Raw genomic sequence first — 24963 nt, 5'->3', positions numbered from 1 at the left:
CGTTTTCTGGAGGGACTCCACGCAGTGGTTAAGGATGAGATTCTCTCCCGGGAGGTTCCTTCAGATGTGGACTCTTTGATTGCTCTCGCCATCCGCATAGAACGACGGGTAGATCTTCGTCACCGGGCTCGTGGAAGAGAGCTCGCATCAACGGTGTTTCCCTGCTCCGCATCGCAACCATCTCCCTCCTCTGGCTCAGAGACTGAGCCCATGCAGCTGGGAGGGATTCGCATCTCGACTAAGGAGAGGGAACGGAGGATCACCAACCGCCTGTGCCTCTATTGCGGAGTTGCTGGACATTTTGTTAATTCATGTCCAGTAAAGCCAGAGCTCATCTGTAAGCGGAGGGCTACAGGTGAGCGCAACTACTCAAGTCTCTCCATCAAGATCCTGTACTATTTTGTCGGTCCATCTACGCTGGACCGGTTCGGGTGCTACATGTAGTGCCTTGATAGACTCTGGGGCTGAGGGTTGTTTCATGGACGAAGCATGGGTTCGGAAACATGACATTCCTTTCAGAGAGTTAGAGAAGCCTACGCCCATGTTCGCCTTAGATGGTAGTCATCTTCCCAGTATCAGATTTGAGACACTACCTTTAACCCTCACAGTATCTGGTAACCACAGTGAGACTATTTCTTTTTTGATTTTCCGTTCACCGTTTACACCTGTTGTTTTGGGTCATCCCTGGCTAGTATGTCATAATCCTTCTATTAATTGGTCTAGTAATTCTATCCTATCCTGGAACGTTTCTTGTCATGTGAAGTGTTTAATGTCTGCCATCCCTCCCGTTTCTTCTGTCCCTACTTCTCAGGAGGAACCTGGCGATTTGACAGGAGTGCCGGAGGAATATCATGATCTGCGCACGGTCTTCAGTCGGTCCCGAGCCAACTCCCTTCCTCCTCACCGGTCGTATGATTGTAGTATTGATCTCCTTCCGGGGACCACTCCTCCTCGAGGTAGACTATACTCTCTGTCGGCTCCCGAACGTAAGGCTCTCGAGGATTATTTGTCTGTGTCTCTTGACGCCGGTACCATAGTGCCTTCTTCCTCTCCGGCCGGGGCGGGGTTCTTTTTGTTAAGAAGAAGGACGGTACTCTGCGCCCTGCGTGGATTATCGAGGGCTGAATGACATAACGGTTAAGAATCGTTATCCGCTTCCCTTATGTCATCAGCCTTCGAGATTCTGCAGGGAGCCAGGTGCTTTACTAAGTTGGACCTTCGTAACGCTTACCATCTCGTGCGCATCAGAGAGGGGGACGAGTGGAAAACGGCGTTTAACACTCCGTTAGGGCATTTTGAGTACCGGGTTCTGCCGCTCGGTCTCGCCAATGCGCCAGCTGTTTTTCAGGCATTAGTTAATGATGTTCTGAGAGACATGCTGAACATCTTTGTTTTTGTCTATCTTGACGATATCCTGATTTTTTCTCCGTCACTCGAGATTCATGTTCAGCACGTTCGACGTGTTCTACAGCGCCTTTTAGAGAATTGTCTCTACGTAAAGGCTGAGAAGTGCTCTTTTCATGTCTCCTCCGTTACTTTTCTCGGTTCCGTTATTTCCGCTGAAGGCATTCAGATGGATTCCGCTAAGGTCCAAGCTGTCAGTGATTGGCCCGCTCCAAGGTCACGTGTCGAGTTGCAGCGCTTTTAGGTTTCGCTAATTTCTATCGGCGTTTCATTCGTAATTTCGGTCAAGTTGCTGCCCCTCTCACAGCTCTTACTTCTGTCAAGACGTGTTTTAAGTGGTCCGGTTCCGCCCAGGGAGCTTTTGATCTTCTAAAAGAACGTTTTACGTCCGCTCCTATCCTCGTTACTCCTGACGTCACTAGACAATTCATTGTCGAGGTTGACGCTTCAGAGGTAGGCGTGGGAGCCATTCTATCCCAGCGCTTCCAGTCTGACGATAAGGTTCATCCTTGCGCTTATTTTTCTCATCGCCTGTCGCCATCTGAGCGCAACTATGATGTGGGTAAACCGTGAACTGCTCGCCATCCGCTTAGCCCTAGGCGAATGGCGACAGTGGTTGGAGGGGGCGACCGCTCTTTTGTCGCTTGGACAGACCATAAGAACCTTGAGTACATCCGTTCTGCCAAACGACTTAATGCCCGCCAAGCTCGTTGGGCGTTGTTTTTCGCTCGTTTCGAGTTTGTGATTTCTTACCGTCCGGGTAGCAAGAACACCAAGCCTGATGCCTTATCCCGTCTGTTTAGTTCTTCTGTGGCTTCTACTGATCCCGAGGGGATTCTTCCTTATGGGCGTGTTGTCGGGTTAACAGTCTGGGGAATTGAAAGACAGGTTAAGCAAGCACTCACGCACACTGCGCCGCCGCGCTTGTCCTAGTAACCTCCTTTTCGTTCCTGTTTCCACTCGTCTGGCTGTTCTTCAGTGGGCTCACTCTGCCAAGTTAGCTGGTCATCCCGGTGTTCGAGGCACTCTTGCGTCTATTCGCCAGCGCTTTTGGTGGCCGACTCAGGAGCGTGACACGCGCCGTTTCGTGGCTGCTTGTTCGGACTGCGCGCAGACTAAGTCGGGTAACTCTCCTCCTGCCGGTCGCTCTCAGACCGCTCCCCATTCCTTCTCGACCATGGTCTCACATCGCCCTAGACTTCATTACCGGTCTGCCTTTGTCTGCGGGGAAGACTGTGATTCTTACGGTTGTCGATAGGTTCTCTAAGGCGGCACATTTCATTCCCTCGCTAAACTTCCTTCCGCTAAGGAGACGGCACAAATCATTATCGAGAATGTATTCAGAATTCATGGCCTCCCGTTAGACGCCGTTTCAGACAGAGGCCCGCAATTCACGTCACAGTTTTGGAGGGAGTTCTGTCGCTTGATTGGTGCGTCCGTCAGTCTCTCTTCCGGGTTTCATCCCCAGTCTAACGGTCAAGCAGAGAGGGCCAATCAGACGATTGGTCGCATACTACGCAGCCTTTCTTTCAGAAACCCTGCGTCTTGGGCAGAACAGCTCCCCTGGGCAGAATACGCTCACAACTCGCTTCCTTCTCTTATTAATTCAGTAACTTACTTAGATAACTCGCAAGTTAATCTCAAGGGTTGCGTTAACGCAGAATTCTTCCATTTTTCACGAAGGAAAATATATATAAAACACGTAAGAAATCTCTTGCTGCATTTTGTAAACGCAGATCTAAAACAATATTTTCTGCTCGGCATCAGACTATTTTTGTGCATCAGTTGCACTTTTCCACTCAGATGAGAATTCACAAACAGGGCATTCTATCAGCAGACAGCGCTCTTTACTGATGTGTAGCTTTTTTCACAGGCCTTGTCCCTGCCATTTCTCTTGTAGCTGGCATGCTTTGAAGATCATATCTGCAGTACCTCTGGACGGGCGGACGCCACACTACGATTCTGGGAGTACTTCCTCAGAAAAGGGTAGTAATTGGTTGGCAAGGACAAAAACTTCTATCTCTGTGAACAGTGGTATTCCTGAACGGTATAACGGACCAATATTCCTACTAGAGGTCGACTGATTAATCGTAATGGCCGATTAATTGGGGCCGATTTCAAGTTTTCAAAACAATCAGTAATCTGCATTTTTGGACACCGATTATGGCCCATTACATTGCACTCCACGAGGAGACTGCGTGGCAGGCTGACTACCTGAGAGTGCAGCAAGGAGCCACGGTAAGGTGCTAGCTAGTATTATACTTATGTTGTAAAAAACAATCAATCTTAACATAATCACTAGTTAACTACACATTGTTGATGATATTACTAGTATATCTAGCTTGTCCTGCATTGCATATAATCGATGCAGTGCCTGTTCATTTATCATTGAATCACAGCCTACTTCACCAAACGGGTGATTTAACAAGCGCATTCGTGAAAAAAGCACTGTCGTTGCACCAATGTGTACCTAACCATAAACATCAATGCCTTTCTTAAAATCAATACACAAATAAATATTTTTAAACCTGCATATTTAGTTAATATTGCCTGCTAAAATGAATTTATTTTAATTAGGGAAATTGTGACACTTCTCTTGCGTTCTGGGTATATGCAGCCGTTTGGGACTCCTGGCTCGTTGCGAACTGTGTGAAGACCATTTCTTCCTAACAAAGACCGTAATTAATTTGCCAGAATTGCACATAATTATGACATAACATTGAAGGTTATGCAATGTAACAGCAATATTTAGACTTAGGGATGCCACCCTTTAGATAAAATACGGAACGTTTACGTATTTCACTGAAATAATAAACATTTTGTTTTCGAAATGATAGTTTCCCGATTTTACCATATTAATGACCTAAGGCTCGTTTTTCTGTGTGTTTTTATATTATAATTATGTCTGATTTGATAGAGCAGTCTGAGCGGTGGTAGGCAGCAGCAGGCTCATAAGCATTCATGAAAACAGTACTTTCCTGCATTTGCCAGCAGCTCTTCGCTGTGCTTCAAGCATTGCGCTGTTTATGACTTCAAGCCTATCCACTCCCGAGATTAGGCTGGCAATACTAAAGTACCTATTAGAAGATCCAATAGTCAAAGGTATATGAAATACAAATGACATAGAGAAAAATAGTCCCATAATAACTACAACCTAAAACTTCTTACCTGGGAATATTGAAGACTCACCAGATTTCATATGTTCTGAGCAAGGAACTTAAACGTTAGCTTTTTTACATGGCACATATAGCACTTTTACTTTCTTTTCCAACACTTTGTTTTTGCATTTTTAAACCAAATTGAACATGTTTCATTATTTATTTGAGGCTAAATTGATTTTGATGTATTATATTAAGTTAAAATAAGTGTTCATTCAGTATTGTTGTAATTGTCATTATTACAAATATATATATATATATATATATATGAGTATAAAAAATATATATATTTTTTGGAGGATAAAAATCGGCCGATTAATCGGTATCTGCTTTTTTTGGTCCCCCAATAATCTGTATTGGCGTTGACAAATCATAAAATCGGTCTACCTCTAATTCCTACCTATCGTGGAGTTCTAGTTGGGAAACTGCAGCATTCCCAGCCAACATTCCTACCTCTGACATGGAGTTGTAGTTAACGGAATAGCAGGATTCCTGAACAGTATTGTGAACCAACATAGCTTTCACTAGGGAATATCAATGTATATAGCAGTATTCCTGAACAGTACTGCGAACCAACATAGCTTTCACTAGGGAATATCAATGTGTATAGCATTATTCCTGAACAGTACTGCGAAGCAACATAGCTTTCACTAGGGAATATCAATGTATATAGCAGTATTCCTGAACAGTACTGCGAACCAACATAGCTTTCACTAGGGAATATCAATGTATATAGCAGTATTCCTACCTGTCATGGAATTCTCTGAGGTGCTGAGCTGTTCCCGCAGCTTGTCCACGTCGTCAGGATGCACTTGCTCATACAGCGTGCTGCCAAACCACTCCGACTGCGGGTGGTTGAGCACCGGTGTCACAGAGTCGGACACGTAGATCACGCGGCCCGTCTCCGCGGCGACCACAAACAGGAAGCCGTCGGCCGCCTCCAGGATGAGGTGCTTCAACTCCTATTAGACGAGAGGAGAACAGAGAAACAGAACACACACACGTGTGTGACGGCAGAGCAGAAACACACGTCACAGTAAAGATGAGGGATATGCAGTATTGATTGACATACCATTGGTGAAAATCCGGGACAAACAGACACACACGCCAAGGGCAGAGGCAGGGGACATGACAGACAGCCTGCAAAAGCTTTATTTATTTCAAATTGATAAGATCAATATGCTGACAGGAAATTGTGTCAGCGGATATCATTTGTAGAGCTGCACAGATGTGCAGACCCAACGTACAGAACCCAAATGCAGAGTCAAAGAGAATAGAACAAAACCAGTTCATAGACTCACCTTTTCAGTTTGGCTTTGTACTAGTTTATTTATGTACTTTTTTCATCTCTAATTCCTATGTGTTTGTATTCATTTTGATCATATTATGCTGCTTTTATTGCCTTTTATGTTACTTTGTCTTTTTATTGTTTACTTTTTAATGACTATTATTACTATTTTATTATGTACAGCACCTTGAGTTGCGGTCTCTGTATGAAATGTGCTATACAAATAAAGTTGTTTTATTATTACCTGTTTGCTGAGGAGGAGGGTTTGTAGACCCTGCTAAATTACTCACACAGACACACACACACACGCAAAACGCACACACACACAGATACGCGCACATCAGCCCCCATGACCAACCCACCCACAAAACACACACACATTGGTCGTGTTCCAGGCCGACTACATTGCAGTCATTGCATGGCATCAACCAAATGGTCGTGTGCCATTTCATCGACAGCGCAGTTGGGTTATCAGACTGCGATATCATACGATGCAGTTAGCTGGTAGTTGTCTGCAATGTAGTCAGCCTGGAACGCGGCCATCGTCACCCCCACCTATAATACCTGTTCGGTCAGGAAGGAGGGCTTGTACGCCCCGTCAGTGGACGTGTTCCCGGTCCCTCTCATGGACTTCATGTGGGACACGGCCATGCGGAGGATAGTCAGTTTGTCTGGCTTGCGGGCCAGAGCGCTGCAGGTGGGCACCATGTCCGACAGCTCCGTGATGTACTGGGTCATCTTGTTACGGCGACGCCGCTCTATCTCGCTGTGGTTCTCTCTGGAACAGAGAGGAGGATTTAGACACATAGGGGGAGGCGTCGCTGGGGGTCGTCACTGGTTGGCCACGGTGGACAGGATATAAATGTAAACATCATTTCTTATCTTAAAATTCACAAATCAGTGAAGAGTATGGAACAGACAGAAGGGGTCTTTGAGGCTGTACTGTGGGCCGATTTGGTGAGTGTTTGTGCATTTGTTTTAGCATTGATGTGTATGCACCATAACCCTAAACCCAATTCTGATTTCATGATAATGCAGTTTTTTTTCTAACATGAGCATCCAGTGACAACCATCTGCATATACCAGTGTTTCCCCTAGCGGTGCTTAGGCAGGACGGGCTGCCTACAAAATAATTTGCCTCTATTGGTTTGAATTGGGACTTTCAGTGTTAAAAGCTTAGTATGTTAGTTTTGATACAGTAAGGTAAACTCTAGTGAACCGACTTCAAACTTGGTTGTTCAACACCTACCTATGGCTGGATACACACTTTTACTTAAACTGAATTCATTGCCAGCCATTCTTGGAGATAGGAGTACGTGCACGTACTCTAAGAACCATAATACTATGTACTAGAGAAGACTAAAAGGAAGTTAGGAGTAGAGAAGTTATTCAGTTGCTTTTCAGCATTTGAGTTTGTCTTCTGAGGACATAAAGAACATACAGGGATTAAAGAACACAGCAGACCAGAACACAATCTGAGCTACGGATAGACAGGTCCTACATCTCTATGTTCATTTATTTGATCATGAACGTCACGTGTGAATAACAAACATTGCCTTCAGAAAGTATTCACACCCCTGGACTTTTACAACATTTTGTTGTTACAAACTGGGATTAAAATGAATTTAATTGTAATGTTTTTCAAAGATCTAGACAAAATACTTGGTAAGGTCAAAAATGTGTCAAATAAAACACTAATATATCTTACTTAGATATAGTATTCAACCCCAATGAGTCAATACATGTTACGATCACCTTTGGCAGCGATTACAGCTCTGAGGCTTTCTGGGTAAACCTCGCAGAGCTTTCTACACCTGGATTGTGAAACATTTGCCCAAGTTCTTCAAGCTCTGTCAAATTGGTTGTTGATCATTGCTAGACAACCATTTTGAGGTCTTGCCATAGATTTTCAAGCAGATTTAAGTGAAAACTAACTCAGCCACTCAGGAACATTCACTGTCTTCTTGGTAAGCAACTCCATTGTAAATGTGGCCTTGTGTTTTAGGTTATTGTCCTTCTGAAAGTTGAATTCCTCTCCCAGTGTCTGTTGGAAAGGAGACTTAACTAGGTTTTCCTCTAGAATTTTGGCTGTGCTTAGCTCCATTCAATACATTTTTTTATCCTGAAAAATTCCATTGTCCTTAACAATTACAAGCATAACATGATGCAGCCACCACTATGCTTGAAAATATGGAGTGGTACTCAGTAATGTGTTGTATTGGATTTGCCCCAAACGTGACACTTTGTATGCAGGACACAAAGTGAATTGCTTTGCTGAAAACAGGATGCATGTTTTGAATATTTGCATTCTGTACAGGCTTCCTTCTTTTCACTCTGTCAATTAGGTTAGTATTGTGGAGTAACTGCAATGTTGTTGATCTGGCAACTGAGTTAGGAAGGACGCCTGTGTCTTTGTAGTGACTGGGTGTATTGATATACCATCTAAAATGTAATGAATAACTCCACCACGCCAATCCCTGGGCATTTAGGCTTTCCATCTGAAATCCCTGGGCATTTAGGCTTTCCATCTGAAATCCCTGGGCATTTAGGCTTTCCATCTGAAATCTCTGGGCATTTAGGCTTTCCATCTGAAATCCCTGGGAATTTAGGATTTCCATCTGAAATCCCTGGGAATTTAGGCTTTCATCTGAAATCCCTGAGAATTTAGGCTTTCCATCTGAAATCCCTGGGCATTTAGGCTTTCCATCTGAAATCCCTGGGCATTTAGGCTTTCCATCTGAAATCCCTGGGCATTTAGGCTTTCCATCTGAAATCCCTGGGCATTTAGGCTTTCCATCTGAAATCCCTGGGAATTTAGGCTTTCCATCTGAAATCCCTGGGAATTTAGGCTTTCCATCTGAAATCCCTGGGAATTTAGGCTTTCCATGTGAAATCCCTGGGCATTTAGTCTTTCCATCTGAAATTACTGGGCATTTAGGCTTTCCATCTGAAATCCCTGGGCATTTAGGCTTTCTCTCTGAAATCCTTGGGCATTTACGCTTTCCATCTGAAATCCCTGGGCATTTAGGCTTTCCATTTAGGCTTTCCATTTAAAGTCCCTGGACATTCAGGCTTTCCTTTTGACTGTATTCTATCCAAGTTTACACCTGATATTTCCATTACGGAAAGACAACTGTAAAAACATCCCTTTTATCCATGCTTAACAGTTAGTGTTTAAAAACAAATGCATGTAGTGTTCTATTCACTGGTGAAAAGAGCAGGTGTAACCTGACACCGCTGTAAACGTTAGGTAAGTGTTTTAGTCAATCCCTGGGAGGTGGGGTGAGTCAGTGAAATCCTATGGAGCTCTAGCAGGCCAGGCCTACCTGGCATATCTCTCCTTATCATCACCAGGTATCTGATCATCATCATCATACCTAGAGAGAGGAGCAGAGAAGAAACACAGCATGTAACACCTGGGACACCACTCGCTGAGACGCAAACACCTGAACACAGTAGCATGACCACGGTAGCCTGAGAACAGTAGACTGAGAACAGTAGCCTAACACAGTAGACTGAGAACCATAGTCTAAACACGGTAGCCTGAACACAGTCGCCTGAGAACAGTAGCCTGAACACAGTAGCCTGAGAACAGTAGACTGAGAACAGTAGCCTAACACAGTAGACTGATAACCATAGTCTAAACACTGTAGCCTGACCACACTAACACAGTAGCCTGAGAACAGTAGCCTGACACAGTAGACTGATAGCCATAGTCTAAACACTGTAGCCTGACCACACAAACACAGTAGCCTGAGAACAGTAGCCTGACACAGTAGACTGATAGCCATTGTCTAAACACAGTAGCCTGAGAACAGTAGACTGAGAACAGTAGCCTGACACAGTAGACTGATAACCATAGTCTAAACACGGTAGCCTGACCACACTAACACAGTAGACTGAGAACAGTAGCCTGACACAGTAGACTGATAACCGTAGCCTGACCACACCCAAACACAGTACCCTGATCACAGTACCCTGATCACAGTAGCCTTAGCACAGTAGCCTTAGCAAAGTAGCCTTAGCACAGTAGCCTGATAACCGTAGTCTAAACACGGTAGCCTGACCACACTAACATGGTAGCCTGAACACGGTAGCCTGACACACCATAACAGAGTAGTAACCTGATAACCATAGCCTGAACACGGGAGCCTGAACACACCCTAACACAGTAACCTGAACATGGTAGCCCGAATATGGGATAACACATGTACAATTAGAATGATACACATGCTATTTATGGGCTTTAAAAAGTGTTAGATATTTTGATGAGAGCAACATCACAGGACAGGTAATGGGTGTAACAGCAGAAAATGGGCATGCGTTGTATTAAGTGGCTGTGAAAGTGCTAACTATGGAGTGCACAACTTTTGACCAGAGCCCTATGGGATCGGTACTCTCTGGCCTCTAAGAAGGCCTCACTAGAGTGGACAGGGGAGAGAACTTGAAAAATAGGACTTCCCGTGGCCTGGTGAGGTATGGAGTAACACGAGACTTTCAGAAGGTGTGTGAGAACACTTTTTAATAATAAACTGAGGCATGCTGGATGTCTGCAACAAAGCCCACTATTTATCAATGTGGTATTTTTTGTCAAAGGGCTCTGGTTGTTTGGTAGGCTCTTCTCATCAATTTTAAAATGAGAGAAAAAATGAGTGTGTTTCTCATTATATACAACATGCTGTTGTAGTTTATCTTCTCCCCAGCAGAGGGCATTGTCTCCACTCCACTAACAGAGACCACTGCTGCCAGAGAACTCTGGATAAATCTGAGAGAACACAGAATAGAGGAAAAACCACACGTTGGAGAACAACAACATGTGAGAGAATGCCTGTGGGTGGAACGACAGCTGAAGCTGCTTTTGAGGAACAAAAAAACGTTTAACAGATCAAAAATTTTAAAACTCTTGAAAACATGAAACAATGAGTTTGGTAAATGTGATTGAATGTCCATAGCAATAAGATGACAACAAGGAATGATTGTACAAAATATGGAATTCTGTATGATAAACACTCATAGCAACAACTTCAAGTCTAGAACTTGACTGCTTCTCATAGAAAGAGTAATTTGTTATAACAATGAGTGATACTTATTACATGGAAATATCAGTGGGCCATCGTTCACTGTTCTCACCTTGAAAATTTACTTGGTCCTTCCCCATCCTCGTCATCAAAGTCCATCCTGCAATCAAAGACCAAAACAGTTACTCATCTAATCTAGGGTGTGTGTGTGTGTGTGTGTGTGTGTGTGTGTGTGTGTGTGTGTGTGTGTGTGTGTGTGTGTGTGTGTGTGTGTGTGTGTGTGTGTGTGTGTGTGTGTGTGTGTGTGTGTGTGTGTGTGTGTGTGTGTGTGTGTGTGTGTGTGTGTGTGTGTGTGTGTGTAAACTGTCCATATGTGTATGCAAACTGTCCATATGAGTGTGTGTGTGTGTGTGTGTGTGCGCGCAAACTGTCCATATGTGTGTGTGTTGCCATTGTTTTATGGTTGTATGCTTATATTTTCCTGCAGAGGGAAATTAGCTTGACAGCCAAATCTTTCTAGCTTTCTAATCCAGTAGACACAAAATATAAAAAATATCAAACAGAGGGGCTACCACAATTAGAATGCTAATTTCCTCCTCAGTTCCTCCTGAACAATGAGAATGCTTATTTCCTCCTCAGTTCCTCCTGAACAATGAGAATGCTTATTTCCTCCTCAGTTCCTCTTGAACAATGAGAATGCTAATTTTCTCCTCAGTTCCTCCTGAACAATTAGAATGCTCATTTCCGCCTCAGTTCCTCCTGAACAATTACAATGCTCATTTCCTCCTCAGTTCCTCCTGAACAATGAGAATGCTTATTTCCTCCTCAGTTCCTCCTGAACAATGAGAATGCTCATTTCCTCCTCAGTTCCTCCTGAACAATGAGAATGCTTATTTCCTCCTCAGTTCCTCCTGAACAATGAGAATGCTTATTTCCTCCTCAGTTCCTCCTGAACAATGAGAATGCTTATTTTCCTCAGTTCCTCCTGAACAATGAGAATGCTTATTTCCTCCTCAGTTCCTCCTGAACAATGAGAATGCTAATTTTCTCCTCAGTTCCTCCTGAACAATGAAATGCTCATTTCCTCCTCAGTTCCTCCTGAACAATGAGAATGCTTATTTCCTCCTCAGTTCCTCCTGAACAATGAGAATGCTAATTTCCTCCTCAGTTCCTCCTGAACAATGAGAATGCTTATTTCCTCCTCAGTTCCTCCTGAACAATGAGAATGCTAATTTTCTCCTCAGTTCCTCCTGAACAATGAAATGCTCATTTCCTCCTCAGTTCCTCCTGAACAATGAGAATGCTTATTTCCTCCTCAGTTCATCCTGAACAATGAGAATGCTTATTTCCTCCTCAGTTCCTCTTGAACAATGAGAATGCTTATTACCTCCTCAGTTCCTCTTGAACAATGAGAATGCTTATTTCCTCCTCAGTTCCTCTTGAACAATGAGAATGCTTATTTCCTCCTCAGTTCCTCTTGAACAATGAGAATGCTAATTTCCTCCTCAGTTCCTCCTGAACAATGAGAATGCTTATTTCCTCCTCAGTTCCTCTTGAACAATGAGAATGCTAATTTCCTCCTCAGTTCCTCCTGACCAATGAGAATGCTAATTTCCTCCTCAGTTCCTCCTGAACAATGAGAATGCTTATTTCCTCCTCAGTTCCTCTTGAACAATGAGAATGCTTATTTCCTCCCTGTTCCTCCTGAACAATGAGAATGCTCATTTCCTCCTCAGTTCCTCCTGAACAATGAGAATGCTTATTTCCTCCTCAGTTCCTCCTGACAATGAGAATGCTTATTTCCTCCTCAGTTCCTCTTGAACAATGATAATGCTTATTTCCTCCCCTGTTCCTCCTGAACAATGAGAATGCTTATTTCCTCCTCAGTTCCTCCTGAACAATGAGAATGCTTATTTCCTCCTCAGTTCCTCTTGAACAATGAGAATGCTTATTTCCTCCCTGTTCCTCCTGAACAATGAGAATGCTTATTTCCTCCCCTGTTCCTCCTGAACAATGAGAATGCTTATTTCCTCCTCAGTTCCTCTTGAACAATGAGAATGCTTATTTCCTCCCCTGTTCCTCCTGAACAATGAGAATGCTTATTTCCTCCTCAGTTCCTCTTGAACAATGAGAATGCTTATTTCCTCCCCTGTTCCTCCTGAACAATGAGAATGCTTATTTCCTCCTCAGTTCCTCTTGAACAATGAGAATGCTAATTACCTCCTCAGTTCCTCCTGAACAGTAAGAATGCTTATTTCCTCCCTGAACAATGAGAATGCTTATTTCCTCCTCAGTTCCTCTTGAACAATGAGAATGCTTATTTCCTCCCAGTTCCTCCTGAACAATGAGAATGCTTATTTCCTCCCTGTTCCCCCTGAACAATGAGAATGCTTATTTCCTCCCTGTTCCCCCTGAACAATGAGAATGCTTATTTCCTCCTCAGTTCCTCCTGAACAATGAGAATGCTTATTTCCTCCCTGTTCCCCCTGAACAATGAGAATGCTTATTTCCTCCTCAGTTCCTCTTGAACAATGAGAATGCTAATTTCCTCCTGAACAGCTTATTTTCCTCTCTGAACAATGAGAATGCTTATTTCCCAGTTCCCTGAACAATGAGAATGCTTATTTCCTCCTCAGTTCCTCCTGAACAATGAGAATGCTATTTCCTCCTCAGTTCCTCCTGAACAATGAGAATGCTTATTCCTCCTCCTCAGTTCCTCCTGAACAATGAGAATGCTTATTTCCTCCTCAGTTCCTCTTGAACAATGAGAATGCTTATTTCCTCCCAGTTCCTCCTGAACAATGAGAATGCTATTTCCTCCTCAGTTCCTCCTGAACAATGAGAATGCTTATTTCCTCCTCAGTTCCTCCTGAACAATGAGAATGCTTATTTCCTCCTCAGTTCCTCCTGAACAATGAGAATGCTTATTTCCTCCTCAGTTCCTCTTGAACAATGAGAATGCTTATTTCCTCCCTGTTCCTCCTGAACAATGAGAATGCTTATTTCCTCCTCAGTTCCTCCTGAACAATGAGAATGCTTATTTCCTCCTCAGTTCCTCTTGAACAATGAGAATGCTTATTTCCTCCCTGTTCCTCCTGAACAATGAGAATGCTTATTTCCTCCCCTGTTCCTCCTGAACAATGAGAATGCTTATTTCCTCCTCAGTTCCTCTTGAACAATGAGAATGCTTATTTCCTCCCCTGTTCCTCCTGAACAATGAGAATGCTTATTTCCTCCCCTGTTCCTCCTGAACAATGAGAATGCTTATTTCCTCCTCAGTTCCTCTTGAACAATGAGAATGCTTATTTCCTCCCTGTTCCTCCTGAACAATGAGAATGCTTATTTCCTCCCCTGTTCCTCCTGAACAATGAGAATGCTTATTTCCTCCTCAGTTCCTCTTGAACAATGAGAATACTAATTACCTCCTCAGTTCCTCCTGAACAGTAAGAATGCTTATTTCCTCCCTGAACAATGAGAATGCTTATTTCCTCCTCAGTTCCTCTTGAACAATGAGAATGCTTATTTCCTCCCTGTTCCCCCTGAACAATGAGAATGCTTATTTCCTCCCTATTCCCCCTGAACAATGAGAATGCTTATTTCCTCCCCTGTTCAAGGACCTGGTGCAACAACAACAGAAATTGTGAAATGCATAGTCACTGCCAAACAGATAAATGAATCAATTTCCTCTGCGTCCCTCGACACTAAGACCAAGTCTCAAATTGCACACTCTGCCGCTATAGTGCACCACTTTTGGACTAGGGCCCATGGGCCCTGCAGTCGACATGTTATGATGAAAACACTGCAACTCAACTTCACTGAGACATTTGATTAAAGAGTATCAGAAAGAGCATTAAAAACCTTAAATTACGGCCACATTTCTGAGGAGTCTTTTCTTATGCAGCATTTGAGTACATTTCAAGGTTGCTTTTCACACAACATGTGTGTCAAGAAACAATGGATCATGAGAAGAAATCATACCTTTAAAGCCTTACTGTTTTAGTCAAGTGAGTCAACACACTGAACGGACAAACACGTCAGAATGACAAACAGTTCCAGGGGTGTTACGTCTATTTCTGCACGTTGCCTTTGTAATGTAAAGCAATTTGCGTTGTTTGCCTTTCACATGACCAGCACTATAGAAATAAAATGTATTGTTATTATTCAAAAAGTACAATCAAGTAGGTATTGCTCAGAGCATAGAGGAAGCGTGGGTAGTGCAAACCGCTGATCCCGCCTCTGTAGTTGAAAGGTTGCCATGCCATTAGTGATGACTCGTCCAGAGTGGCGTTTTTCAATCTCATCTCACACCGGTGTGTCTAACAGACTACTGAATTGACCTGTGATGTCTTGATTAGAGGTCAACCGATTAATCAGAATGGCCGATTAATTAGGGCCGATTTCAAGTTTTCATAACAATCGGAAATCTGTATTTTTGGGCGCCGATTTTTTAAAATTGTATTTGTATTTTTATACCTTTAATTAACTAGGCAAGTCAGTTAAGAACACATTCTTATTTTCAATGACGGCCTAGGAACTTCCTTATTCAGGGGCAGAACGACAGATTTTCACTTTGTCAGCTCGGGGGAACCAATCTTGCAACCTTACAGTTAACTAGTCCAACAAACTAACCACCTGCCTCTCATTGCACTCCATGAGGAGCCTGCCTGTTACGCGAATGCAGTAGAAGCCAAGGTAAGTTGCTAGCTAGCATTAAACGTATCTTATGAAAAACAATCAATCATAATTACATTTACATTACATTTACATTTAAGTAATTTAGCAGACGCTCTTATCCAGAGCTCTTATAATCACTAGTTATAACTACACATGCTTGATGATATTACTAGTTTATCTAGCGTGTCCTGCGTTGCATATAATCGATGCAACGCTGGGGGATTATTTAACAAAAGCGCATTTGCGAAAAAAAGCACAATCGTTGGACTGTACCTAACCATAAACACCAATGCCTTTCTTAAAATCAATACACAGAAGTATATATTTTAAAACCTGCATATTTAGCTAAAAGAAATCCAGGTTAGCAGGCAATATTAACCAGATGAAATTGTGTCATTTCTCTTGCGTTCATTGCACGCAGAGCCAGGGTATACCTGCCAGAGGCAGCCTGGCTCATTGCGAACTAATTTGCCATAATTATACGTAATTATGACATAACATTGAAGGTTGTGCAATGGAACAGGAATATTTAGACTTAGGGATGCCAAATGTTAGATAAAATACTGAACGGTTCCGTATTTACATTTACATTACATTTAAGTCATTTAGCAGACGCTCTTATCCAGAGCGACTTACAAATTATTTCACTGAAAGGATAAACATTTTGTTTTCGAAATGATAGTTTCCGGATTCGACCACATTAATGACCAAAGGCTCGAATTTCTGTGTCTTATTATGTTATAATTAAGTCTATGATTTGATAGAGCCGTCTGACTGAGCGATGGTAGGCAGCAGCAGGCTCGTAAGCATTCATTCAAACAGCATTTTTGTGCGTTTTGCCAGCAGCTCTTCGCAAGCACAGCGCTGTTTATGACTTCAAGCCTATCAGCCTAATGGCTGGTGTAACCAATGTGAAATGGCTAGCTAGTTAGCTGAGTGTGCGCTAATACTGTTTCAAACGTCACTCGCTCTGAGACTTGGAGTAGCTATTTCTCTTGCTCTGCAAGGGCTGCGGCTTTTGTGGAGCGATGGGTAACACTGCTTTGACTTTCGCTGTGGTCGATGTGTTCCTGGTTCGAGCCCAGGTAGGGGCGAGGAGAGGAACGGAAGCTATACTGTTACACTGGCAATACTATAGTGCCTATAAGAACATCCAATAGTCAAAGGTATATGAAATACAAATGGTATAGAGAGAAATAGTCCTATAAATACTATATTAACTACAACCTAAAACTTCTTACCTTGGAATATTGAAGTCTCATGTTAAAAGGAACCACCAACTTTCACATGTTCTCATGTTCTGAGCAAGGAACTCAAACGTTAGCTTTTTTACATGGCACATATTGCACTTGAACTTCTCCAACACTTTGTTTTTGCATTATTTAAACCAAATTGAACATGTTTCATTATTTAGTTGAGGCTAAATTGATTTTTATTGATGTATTATATTAAATTAAAATAATTGTTCATTCAGTATTGTTGTAATTGTCATTATTACAAATACATGTAAAAAATATGGCCGATTAATCGGTATCGGCTTTTTTTGGTCTTGATACAGCGATCTGTTGATAACAGATAAGCTTTGTTGTGTGTGTGTGTGTGTGTGTGTGTGTGTGTGTGTGTGTGTGTGTGTGTGTGTGTGTGTGTGTGTGTGTGTGTGTGTGTGTGTGTGTGTGTGTGTGTGTGTGTGTGTGTGTGTGTGTGTGTGTGTGTGTGTGTGTGTGTGTGTGTGTGTGTGTGTGTGTGTGTGTGTGTGTGTGTGCCTCAAAGCAATGTACACCAGTACATTTCACTTAATCTGATGACTGATTAGCTAGAGCATATATGACTGAGATTGTGAATGATTCATAGGCTTGACTGAATTCAGCCTCCGGTCGGGTTCGCACCTGATGACGGACCAAGATAGAGTTAAACAGAGGGCCAGTTACTGTTATAACTGAGGTATAAAGGAACACAGTCACTGAGTAGTGTCATGAGTTGAGTGCTGAGTAATTACAGCCTTCACCTTAATGCTAATAGTCTGTGATAATAATCTTCTCTGCCACTCAATTCTTCTGATAATAGTAGAAGTGACTGATGAGTATTTGTCTGTCTCTGTATTCCTAAGTATCACTCTGTTTGCCTCTCTGTATTCCTAAGTATCACTGTCTGTTTGTCTCTCTCTGTATTCCTAAGTATCACTGTCTGCTTGTCTGTCTCTGTATTCCTAAGTATCACTGTCTGCTTGTCTGTCTCTGTATTCCTAAGTATCACTGTCTGCTTGTCTGTCTCTGTATTCCTAAGTATCATGTATTCCTAAGTATCACTGTCTGCCTCTCTGTATTCCTAAGTATCACTGTCTGCTTGTCTGTCTCTCTGTATTCCTAAGTATCACTGTCTGCTTGTCTATCTGTATCTCTGCATTCCTAAGTATCACTCTGTCTGCCTCTCTGTATTCCTACGTATCACTGTCTGCTTGTCTATCTGTATCTCTGCATTCCTAAGTATCACTCTGTCTGCTTGTTTGTCTCTCTGTATTCCTAAGTATCACTGTCTGCTTGTCTGTCTGTCTCTGTCTGTCACATGCAGTCCCTCAGTAGTGTGGCTTTCCCCATTCTATGGTTCTTTCTCAACTCTTTCCTCGATTCCCCGCGTCCTCTCGCCTTGCCTCCTTCTCAAAACGCATTGGAGGAGAGAAGGTCTCAGGGGAGGGACCTCAGATCTCCTCCAGTTATAGGGAGGTGAGTAACCAAGGAAACCAGGAAATAGAAAACAACTACACAGACTAACATGTCACAGCGTAGTATGCATGGTTATGTCTGATAGGAGGGCTGTAATGCAGCATGCATGCTTATGTCTGATTGGAGAGGTAATGTTGTACGCATGGTTATGCCTGATAGTTGAGGTAACGCAGTATGCACTGCTATGCCTGATACCAGAGGTAACGCAGTATGCACGGTTATGCCTGATACAAGAGGTAATGCATGGTTATGTCTGCTAGTAGAGCTAATGTACTATGCACGGTTATATCTGATAGTAGAGGTGATGCAGTATGCACGGTTATGTCTGATAGTAGAGGTAATGCAGTATGCACGGTTATGTCTGATAGTAGAGGTAATGCAGTATGCACAGTCATGTCTGATACGAGAGGTAATGCAGTATGCATGGTTATGCGTGATAGTAGAGGTAATACAGTATGCGTGGTTATGTCTGATAGTAGAGGTAATGCAATATGCATGGCTATGTCTGATAGTAGAGGTAATGCAGTATGCGTGGTTATGCGTGATAGTAGAGGTAATGCAGTATGCGTGGTTATGCGTGATAGTAGAGGTAATGCAGTATGCATGGTTATGCATGATAGTAGAGGTAATGCAGTATGCATGGTTATGCGCGATAGTAGAGGTAATGCAGTATGCATGGTTATGCGCGATAGTAGAGGTAATGCAGTATACATGGTTATGCGTGATAGTAGAGGTAATGTAGTATGTGTGGTTATGCGTGATAGTAGAGGTAATGCAGTATGCATGGTTATGCGTGATAGTAGAGGTAATGCAGTATGCATGGTTATGTCTGATAGTAGAGGTAATGCAGTATGCATGGTTATGCGCGATAGTAGAGGTAATGTAGTATACATGGTTATGCGCGATAGTAGAGGTAATGCAGTATGCATGGTTATGCGTGATAGTAGAGGTAATGCAGTATGCATGGTTATGCGTGATAGTAGAGGTAATGCAGTATGCATGGTTATGCGTGATAGTAGAGGTAATGCAGTATGCATGGTTATGCGTGATAGTAGAGGTAATACAGTATACATACAGCATGCTTCCACCGAGCACAAGCCTATCTCAGTGAAAATTGAGGATCATTACTCTGTGTCAGTATGTGTTGCTGACCGTCTTAGTCAGGCTCCTACTGGAAATGACATGTCTCCAGTTTTTCTATCCACAGACTTTCATGTAAGGAGTAAATAAAAGATGCCCTAGACGGGTTCCTGTTGTGTTCCGTGTCACGTCGAGTTGCCGTATTGCCTGGATGGCTTTGGCCTTTATTTCTTCATGTTGGTGTAGGTAGATGTATAATGGATACAATGCATTCGGAAAGTATTCAAACCCCTTGACTTTTACACATTTTGTTACGGCCTTACTCTAAAATAGAAAACAGAAATACCTTATATATATACATAAGCATTCAGACCCTTTGCTAGGAGTCATAAAATTGAGCTCAGGCACATGTTTTCCATCTTTGAGATGTTTCTACAACTTGATTGGTAAATTCAATTGATTAGACATGATTTGGAAAGGCCAGACCTGTCTATATAAGTTCCCACAGTTGACAGTGCATGTCAGAGAAGAAACCAAGCCATGAGGTCGAAGGAATTGTCCGTAGAGCTTCGAGACAGGATTGTGTGGAGGCACCGATCTGGGGAAGGGTACAAAATAATTATGCAGCATTGAAGGGCCCCAAGAACACAGTGGCCTCCATCTTTCTTAAATGGAAGACGTTTAGAACCACCAAGACTCTTCCTAGAGCTGGCCTCCCTGCTAAATTGAGCAACCGGGGGAGAAGGGCCTTGGTCAGGGAGGTGACCAAGAACCCTCTGTGGAGATGGCAGAACCTTCCAGAAGGACAACAATCTCTGCATCTTCTACCAATCAGGCCTTTATGGTACAATGGCCAGACGGTAGCCACTCCTCAGTAAAAGGCACCGGATAGTCTGCGTGGAGTTTGCCGAAAGGCACCTAAAGACTCAAATCATGAGAAACAAGATTGAACTCTTTGGCCTTAATTTTTATTTATTTTTTTCACCTTTATTTAACCAGGTAGGCTAGTTGAGAACACCTTTATTTAACCAGGTAGGCTAGTTGAGAACAAGTTCTCATTTACAACTGCGACCTGGCCAAGATAAAGCATAGCAGTGTGAACAGATAACACAGAGTTACACATGGAGTAAACAATTAACAAGTCAATAACACAGTAGAAAAAAAAAGAGGAGTCTATATACAATGTGTGCAAAAGGCATGAGGAGGTAGGCGAATAATTACAATTTTGCAGATTAACACTGGAGTGATAAATGATCAGATGATCATGTACAGGTAGAGATATTGGTGTGCAAAAGAGCAGAAAAGTAAATAAATAAAAACTGTGGGGATGAGGTAGGTGAAAATGGGTGGGCTATTTACCAATAGACTATGTCCAGCTGCAGCGATCGGTTAGCTGCTCAGATGTTTAAGTGTCACGTCTAGAGGAAACCTGGCACCATCCCTACAGTGAAGCATGGTGGTGGCAGCATCATGCTGTAGGGATGTTTTTCAGCGGCAGGGACTGGGATATTAGTCAGCATCGAGGGAAAGATGAACGGAACAAAGTACTGAGAGATCCTTTATGAAAACCTGTTACAGAGCGCTCAAGACCTCAGACTGGGGCGACGTTTCACCTTCCAACAGGACAACGACCTTAAGAACACAGCCAAGACAACGCAGGAGTGGCTTCGGGACAAGTCTCTGAATGTCCTTGAGTGACCCAGCCAGAGCCCGGACTTGAACCTGATCTTTGTCATTATGGGGTATTGTGTGTAGATTGATGAGGGGGAAAAACTCAATTTCATCCATTTTATAATAAGGCTGTAATGTAACAAAATGTGGAAAAGGTAAAGGGGTCTGAATACTGTATGTTGCTGTATAGGCAGAATGCCAGGGCATGGGGTAAATATGTCCTGATTTCACCCCGGGGGTTAACGTACCGTGGAATACTCCCAAAATGAGAGTGTTTTGTTAATCATACATGCAGCTATATGAGATTACTGTTTGCTTTTTTCGGTGGCACTATGTCAAACTATCATACATTGTATATCTCTGGCGTGTTACTCTGTCCTGCTAATAAAGCTTGTTTGAAATTCAACATTGGAATATTGGCCTGTGTGCTTGCTCTGTGTTTTTGTCATCCATGCCTGAAGTTCTGCTCATTGGAATAATGAAGCAATTCTATTGATATTTGGTCCTGGGATAAACCTGGAGTAGTCTTGATATACTGGTGTAATACTGCTGGAACACCAGTGGAATAGCCAAGTGGGTAAAATGCAGATATCAAATAGTACTCACCCTCCGGATCTCCTCTTGCCCCCACGGCCCGGCATGGCTCCGCCCATCCTCACTTGGCCCGCCCCCACCACCGCCCCCGGCATAGTAACGGGCCCCGGCAACTCACTGCCCATCTCTGGAACAGAGGACAGAGAAAGGTACCACATGAGAACATGGCATTAGACATTGTTTGACATTGTGACTGTATTACAGCTGCATTAATATTACTCTGAAAGCGTGGACATGGCCATGTGGTACCTGAACCTCCACAAGAACATGCCATGGTGGCTTTTCTGTTGTTTTCAATGTAGCCTAAATCCAGCCTGTTTTAGGACACAGAAAGACTGAATATGGCGCTCCGTGTCGTGCTGGGTGGTGAGCTGAAGCACATTGCGTGCCAAATCACAATTTCTCTCTCTGTGCCTTTCCTTCTCCCAGGCCTACCAACTCACCCCCTCTCTCTCTCTGGTCTACTCATTCACTCCATCAGCCAGATGTTATGGATATGCTAAACAAACCCCCTTCTCTGCCCCAGTGCTTCCAGCAGTTGTTAATATTTGATACAAGCTAACGTTTCCCCTCTCCTCTCCCTCCCTTTCCTATCCTTCCCTCTGTCTCCTCCACTAGCTTCTACTTTTCTCTGTCTTGGAAAACCCCCAGCTACAATGCAGACGCCAGCAAAGAAACAACCAACTAATTCATTCATTCATGAAGTAGCCTAGAGGTATGTAAACAACACTTCAACTCATACATGCATAATAACTAGTGCTCAGGAGGTGGCAGCCAGACATAGCATGGCATACTGTGGTTCTAGGTGAGAACATACTGTGGTTCTAGGTGAGGCTAGGGCTGGAGAGGACAGCCTGGACACACAGTGTCTGCCTACAGGAGGCTAGGGCTGGAGAGGACAGCCAGGACACACAGCATCTGGCTACAGGAGGCAAGGGCTGGAGAGGACAGCCAGGACACACAGCATCTGGCTACAGGAGGCTAGGGCTGGAGAGGACAGCCAGGACACACAGCATCTGGCTACAGGAGGCTAGGGCTGGAGAGGACAGCCAGGACACACAGCATCTGGCTACAGGAGGCTAGGGCTGGAGAGGACAGCCAGGACACACAGCATCTGGCTACAGGAGGCTAGGGCTGGAGAGGACAGCCAGGACACACAGCATCTGGCTACAGGAGGCTAGGGCTGGAGAGGACAGCCAGGACACACAGCATCTGGCTACAGGAGGCTAGGGCTGGAGAGGACAGCCAGGGTTTCTCGGTTTCTCCTATCATTACTTAGGAGCAGCGCCACCATGTCTAGTAGCAGCATTCCCTGTGTAGCTTCTTCAATCCACCCAAAGACATCATAATATCACTGGCTCTCACAACAAAACACAACAAACATGGATTATAGCCTATTGCATAATCTGACAAATAGGTTTGTTACTGGGATAAAAGGAGATTAATGCATTGTGTAATCTGGCTTTAATGAAAAATAATGCTCTTTGGTAAATACATTTTTTTTAAATGCAATGCTTTTAGATTCGTGGGAAGTAGTTAAGGAGTGTACTCTTCAGGAGAAATTAAATTATTATTGGAACGCAACCCAGGTAATAATCAGTTGACTGTTTATTCTGTTCCATGCTTCTCTTCACATGGCAACTCTATATGCAGCCACGGTGCTGTTAACACCCCAGTTATTTCTTCATTAGACTTAAATGTGCATATCCAATGAGAGAGAGAGGCCTGCTGTTGTGGTTATTATTGGAAATGACAGTAAAATCGAAGCTGTATTTCTTAAATGTTTTTGGCAGTAGAACAGTTAGTTTCAATAAACAGTTAACGTTACTGTATACAAAAGACATCAGGCTTAGGCTAAACAGAGCAAATAGAACTGGAGTGAATGCACATTAGGAAACGTAAGATTTAGGCCTATTTTTAGAGTAGTATTTTTCAACACACAAGGCTCAGGCTACATTCCATAGCCTACACATAATTTGATGACGAGCAGCAATTCAGCAACGTGTATATAAACCATTGTTTGCCTTCCTCTAAATGTTTTGCTTCTATATCACTACCAAACTTGTATCATTGCCCAGAATTGATTATATTAATTAATAAGAGCGCCAGCGATATAATTGCACCTCCGCTAAGGATGCATTGCAGCCTACTAGTGCTTCCGTAATACAGTACACATCTAACAACAAACGTGTATGCTGTGTGTACGTTTATTTGCTCAGTAACAATGTAACAACGTAATGACTACATAACAGCAACAATGTAATTAACGCCTTTGTGACTGTCATTACATGACAACTAGAGCTTCAAGGTTCAAACACAGGCATATGAAGGTAGTTTTACTGGTCATGCAAATAAGACTAGCTAGGCCACTAGGTTTCTATTTAGACCTTTCACTAAAAACTATAACTTCTTTCTCAAATAACACTGAGTAAAGAAAGCCAGGCTACAGTGTTGTTAGCGCCTAGCAAGCTGCAGATTTCATCCAGCTAATGACTCGAATCAACCGGCGATGGAGAGGGACCAACAAATCTCTGTCACTGACACCAGTGACAAACGTCGAAATGACTCGACTCAAATTGCCCGAGTTAACGTCGATAGGCCATTGGCTCGGTATGCAAAAGAACCTTTGTATCGTGAGGGGGACTGGCTATTCGGTGGAATCAGAGCACGTAGCAGCAGCTAACTAGCTGCCTGTTGGTTTGAGCCAAAACGCAACCAGCATCTCATTTTGTGTGCAGATAATACATGCAATACATTAAAAAGCTTCTGCCCCTATTATAGGCTGTTTGTGTGTAAATAATGGACGTATGTTCACGCTATAATGAAGAAAATGCGTTTCTAGGTGTACAGAAAGTGTTTTGAGGCTGCGATAGCTCCGTGGGGGAAGGGGATGCTGTGGAGAGCTTGAGCTCTGTGAGCCTGACGTCGGCGTCTTCAGCTAAGCGCCGCTTTGCATTCCGGTAAATGTCAAAAATACATTTTAAAGTTATAAATCACCATTAAACCCCCACTGTTTTTGTTTTTTCCTTAAGATAAATCGCCACTTACCAGATGGATTGACCGCGGCGGGAGTTGCCATGTTGCCTCGATAGAAAAACAAGATGCAGCTATGAAAATGACGCACAATACGGCTCGAGAGCCCCGGGAGAGACAATCCGCTCAGTGGTTTGGCACGCGAGCTCTCGGTTCAGCCACCTATAGCCTCACATGCATTCGATCGAAATACAAATAAGTCACGAATATCAACAATAAAGGCCCTGTTATTTCGGGTTCGCTTGGCCCGATGAAGTCAACGGTATTTTATAAATTCGTTCTTTCAGACTGAAAAATGCAAGATGTCTGAAAGGTGTCTAAAC

At 43.2% G+C, this 24963-nt stretch overlaps 1 protein-coding gene across 1 annotated transcript in view; it reads right to left on the bottom strand.

The window, feature by feature from the left end:
* Window positions 1–24963, bottom strand: part of arnt2 (aryl-hydrocarbon receptor nuclear translocator 2) — a 27590-nt gene extending 2627 nt beyond the window's left edge. The window contains exons 1-6 of the mRNA XM_046348858.1: window positions 24656–24963; window positions 21620–21734; window positions 10981–11028; window positions 9177–9227; window positions 6415–6628; window positions 5311–5524 (exon numbers count right to left, since the gene is read on the bottom strand). Coding sequence (XP_046204814.1) covers window positions 5311–5524; window positions 6415–6628; window positions 9177–9227; window positions 10981–11028; window positions 21620–21734; window positions 24656–24686 — 673 coding nt within the window. The 5' untranslated portion in view covers window positions 24687–24963. The remainder of the gene's footprint in view (window positions 1–5310; window positions 5525–6414; window positions 6629–9176; window positions 9228–10980; window positions 11029–21619; window positions 21735–24655) is intronic.

This window comes from Oncorhynchus gorbuscha, linkage group LG05 (genome assembly GCF_021184085.1).
Source record: "Oncorhynchus gorbuscha isolate QuinsamMale2020 ecotype Even-year linkage group LG05, OgorEven_v1.0, whole genome shotgun sequence".
NCBI lineage: Eukaryota > Metazoa > Chordata > Actinopteri > Salmoniformes > Salmonidae > Oncorhynchus > Oncorhynchus gorbuscha.
This window is presented reverse-complemented; position numbering and strand designations above follow the sequence as displayed.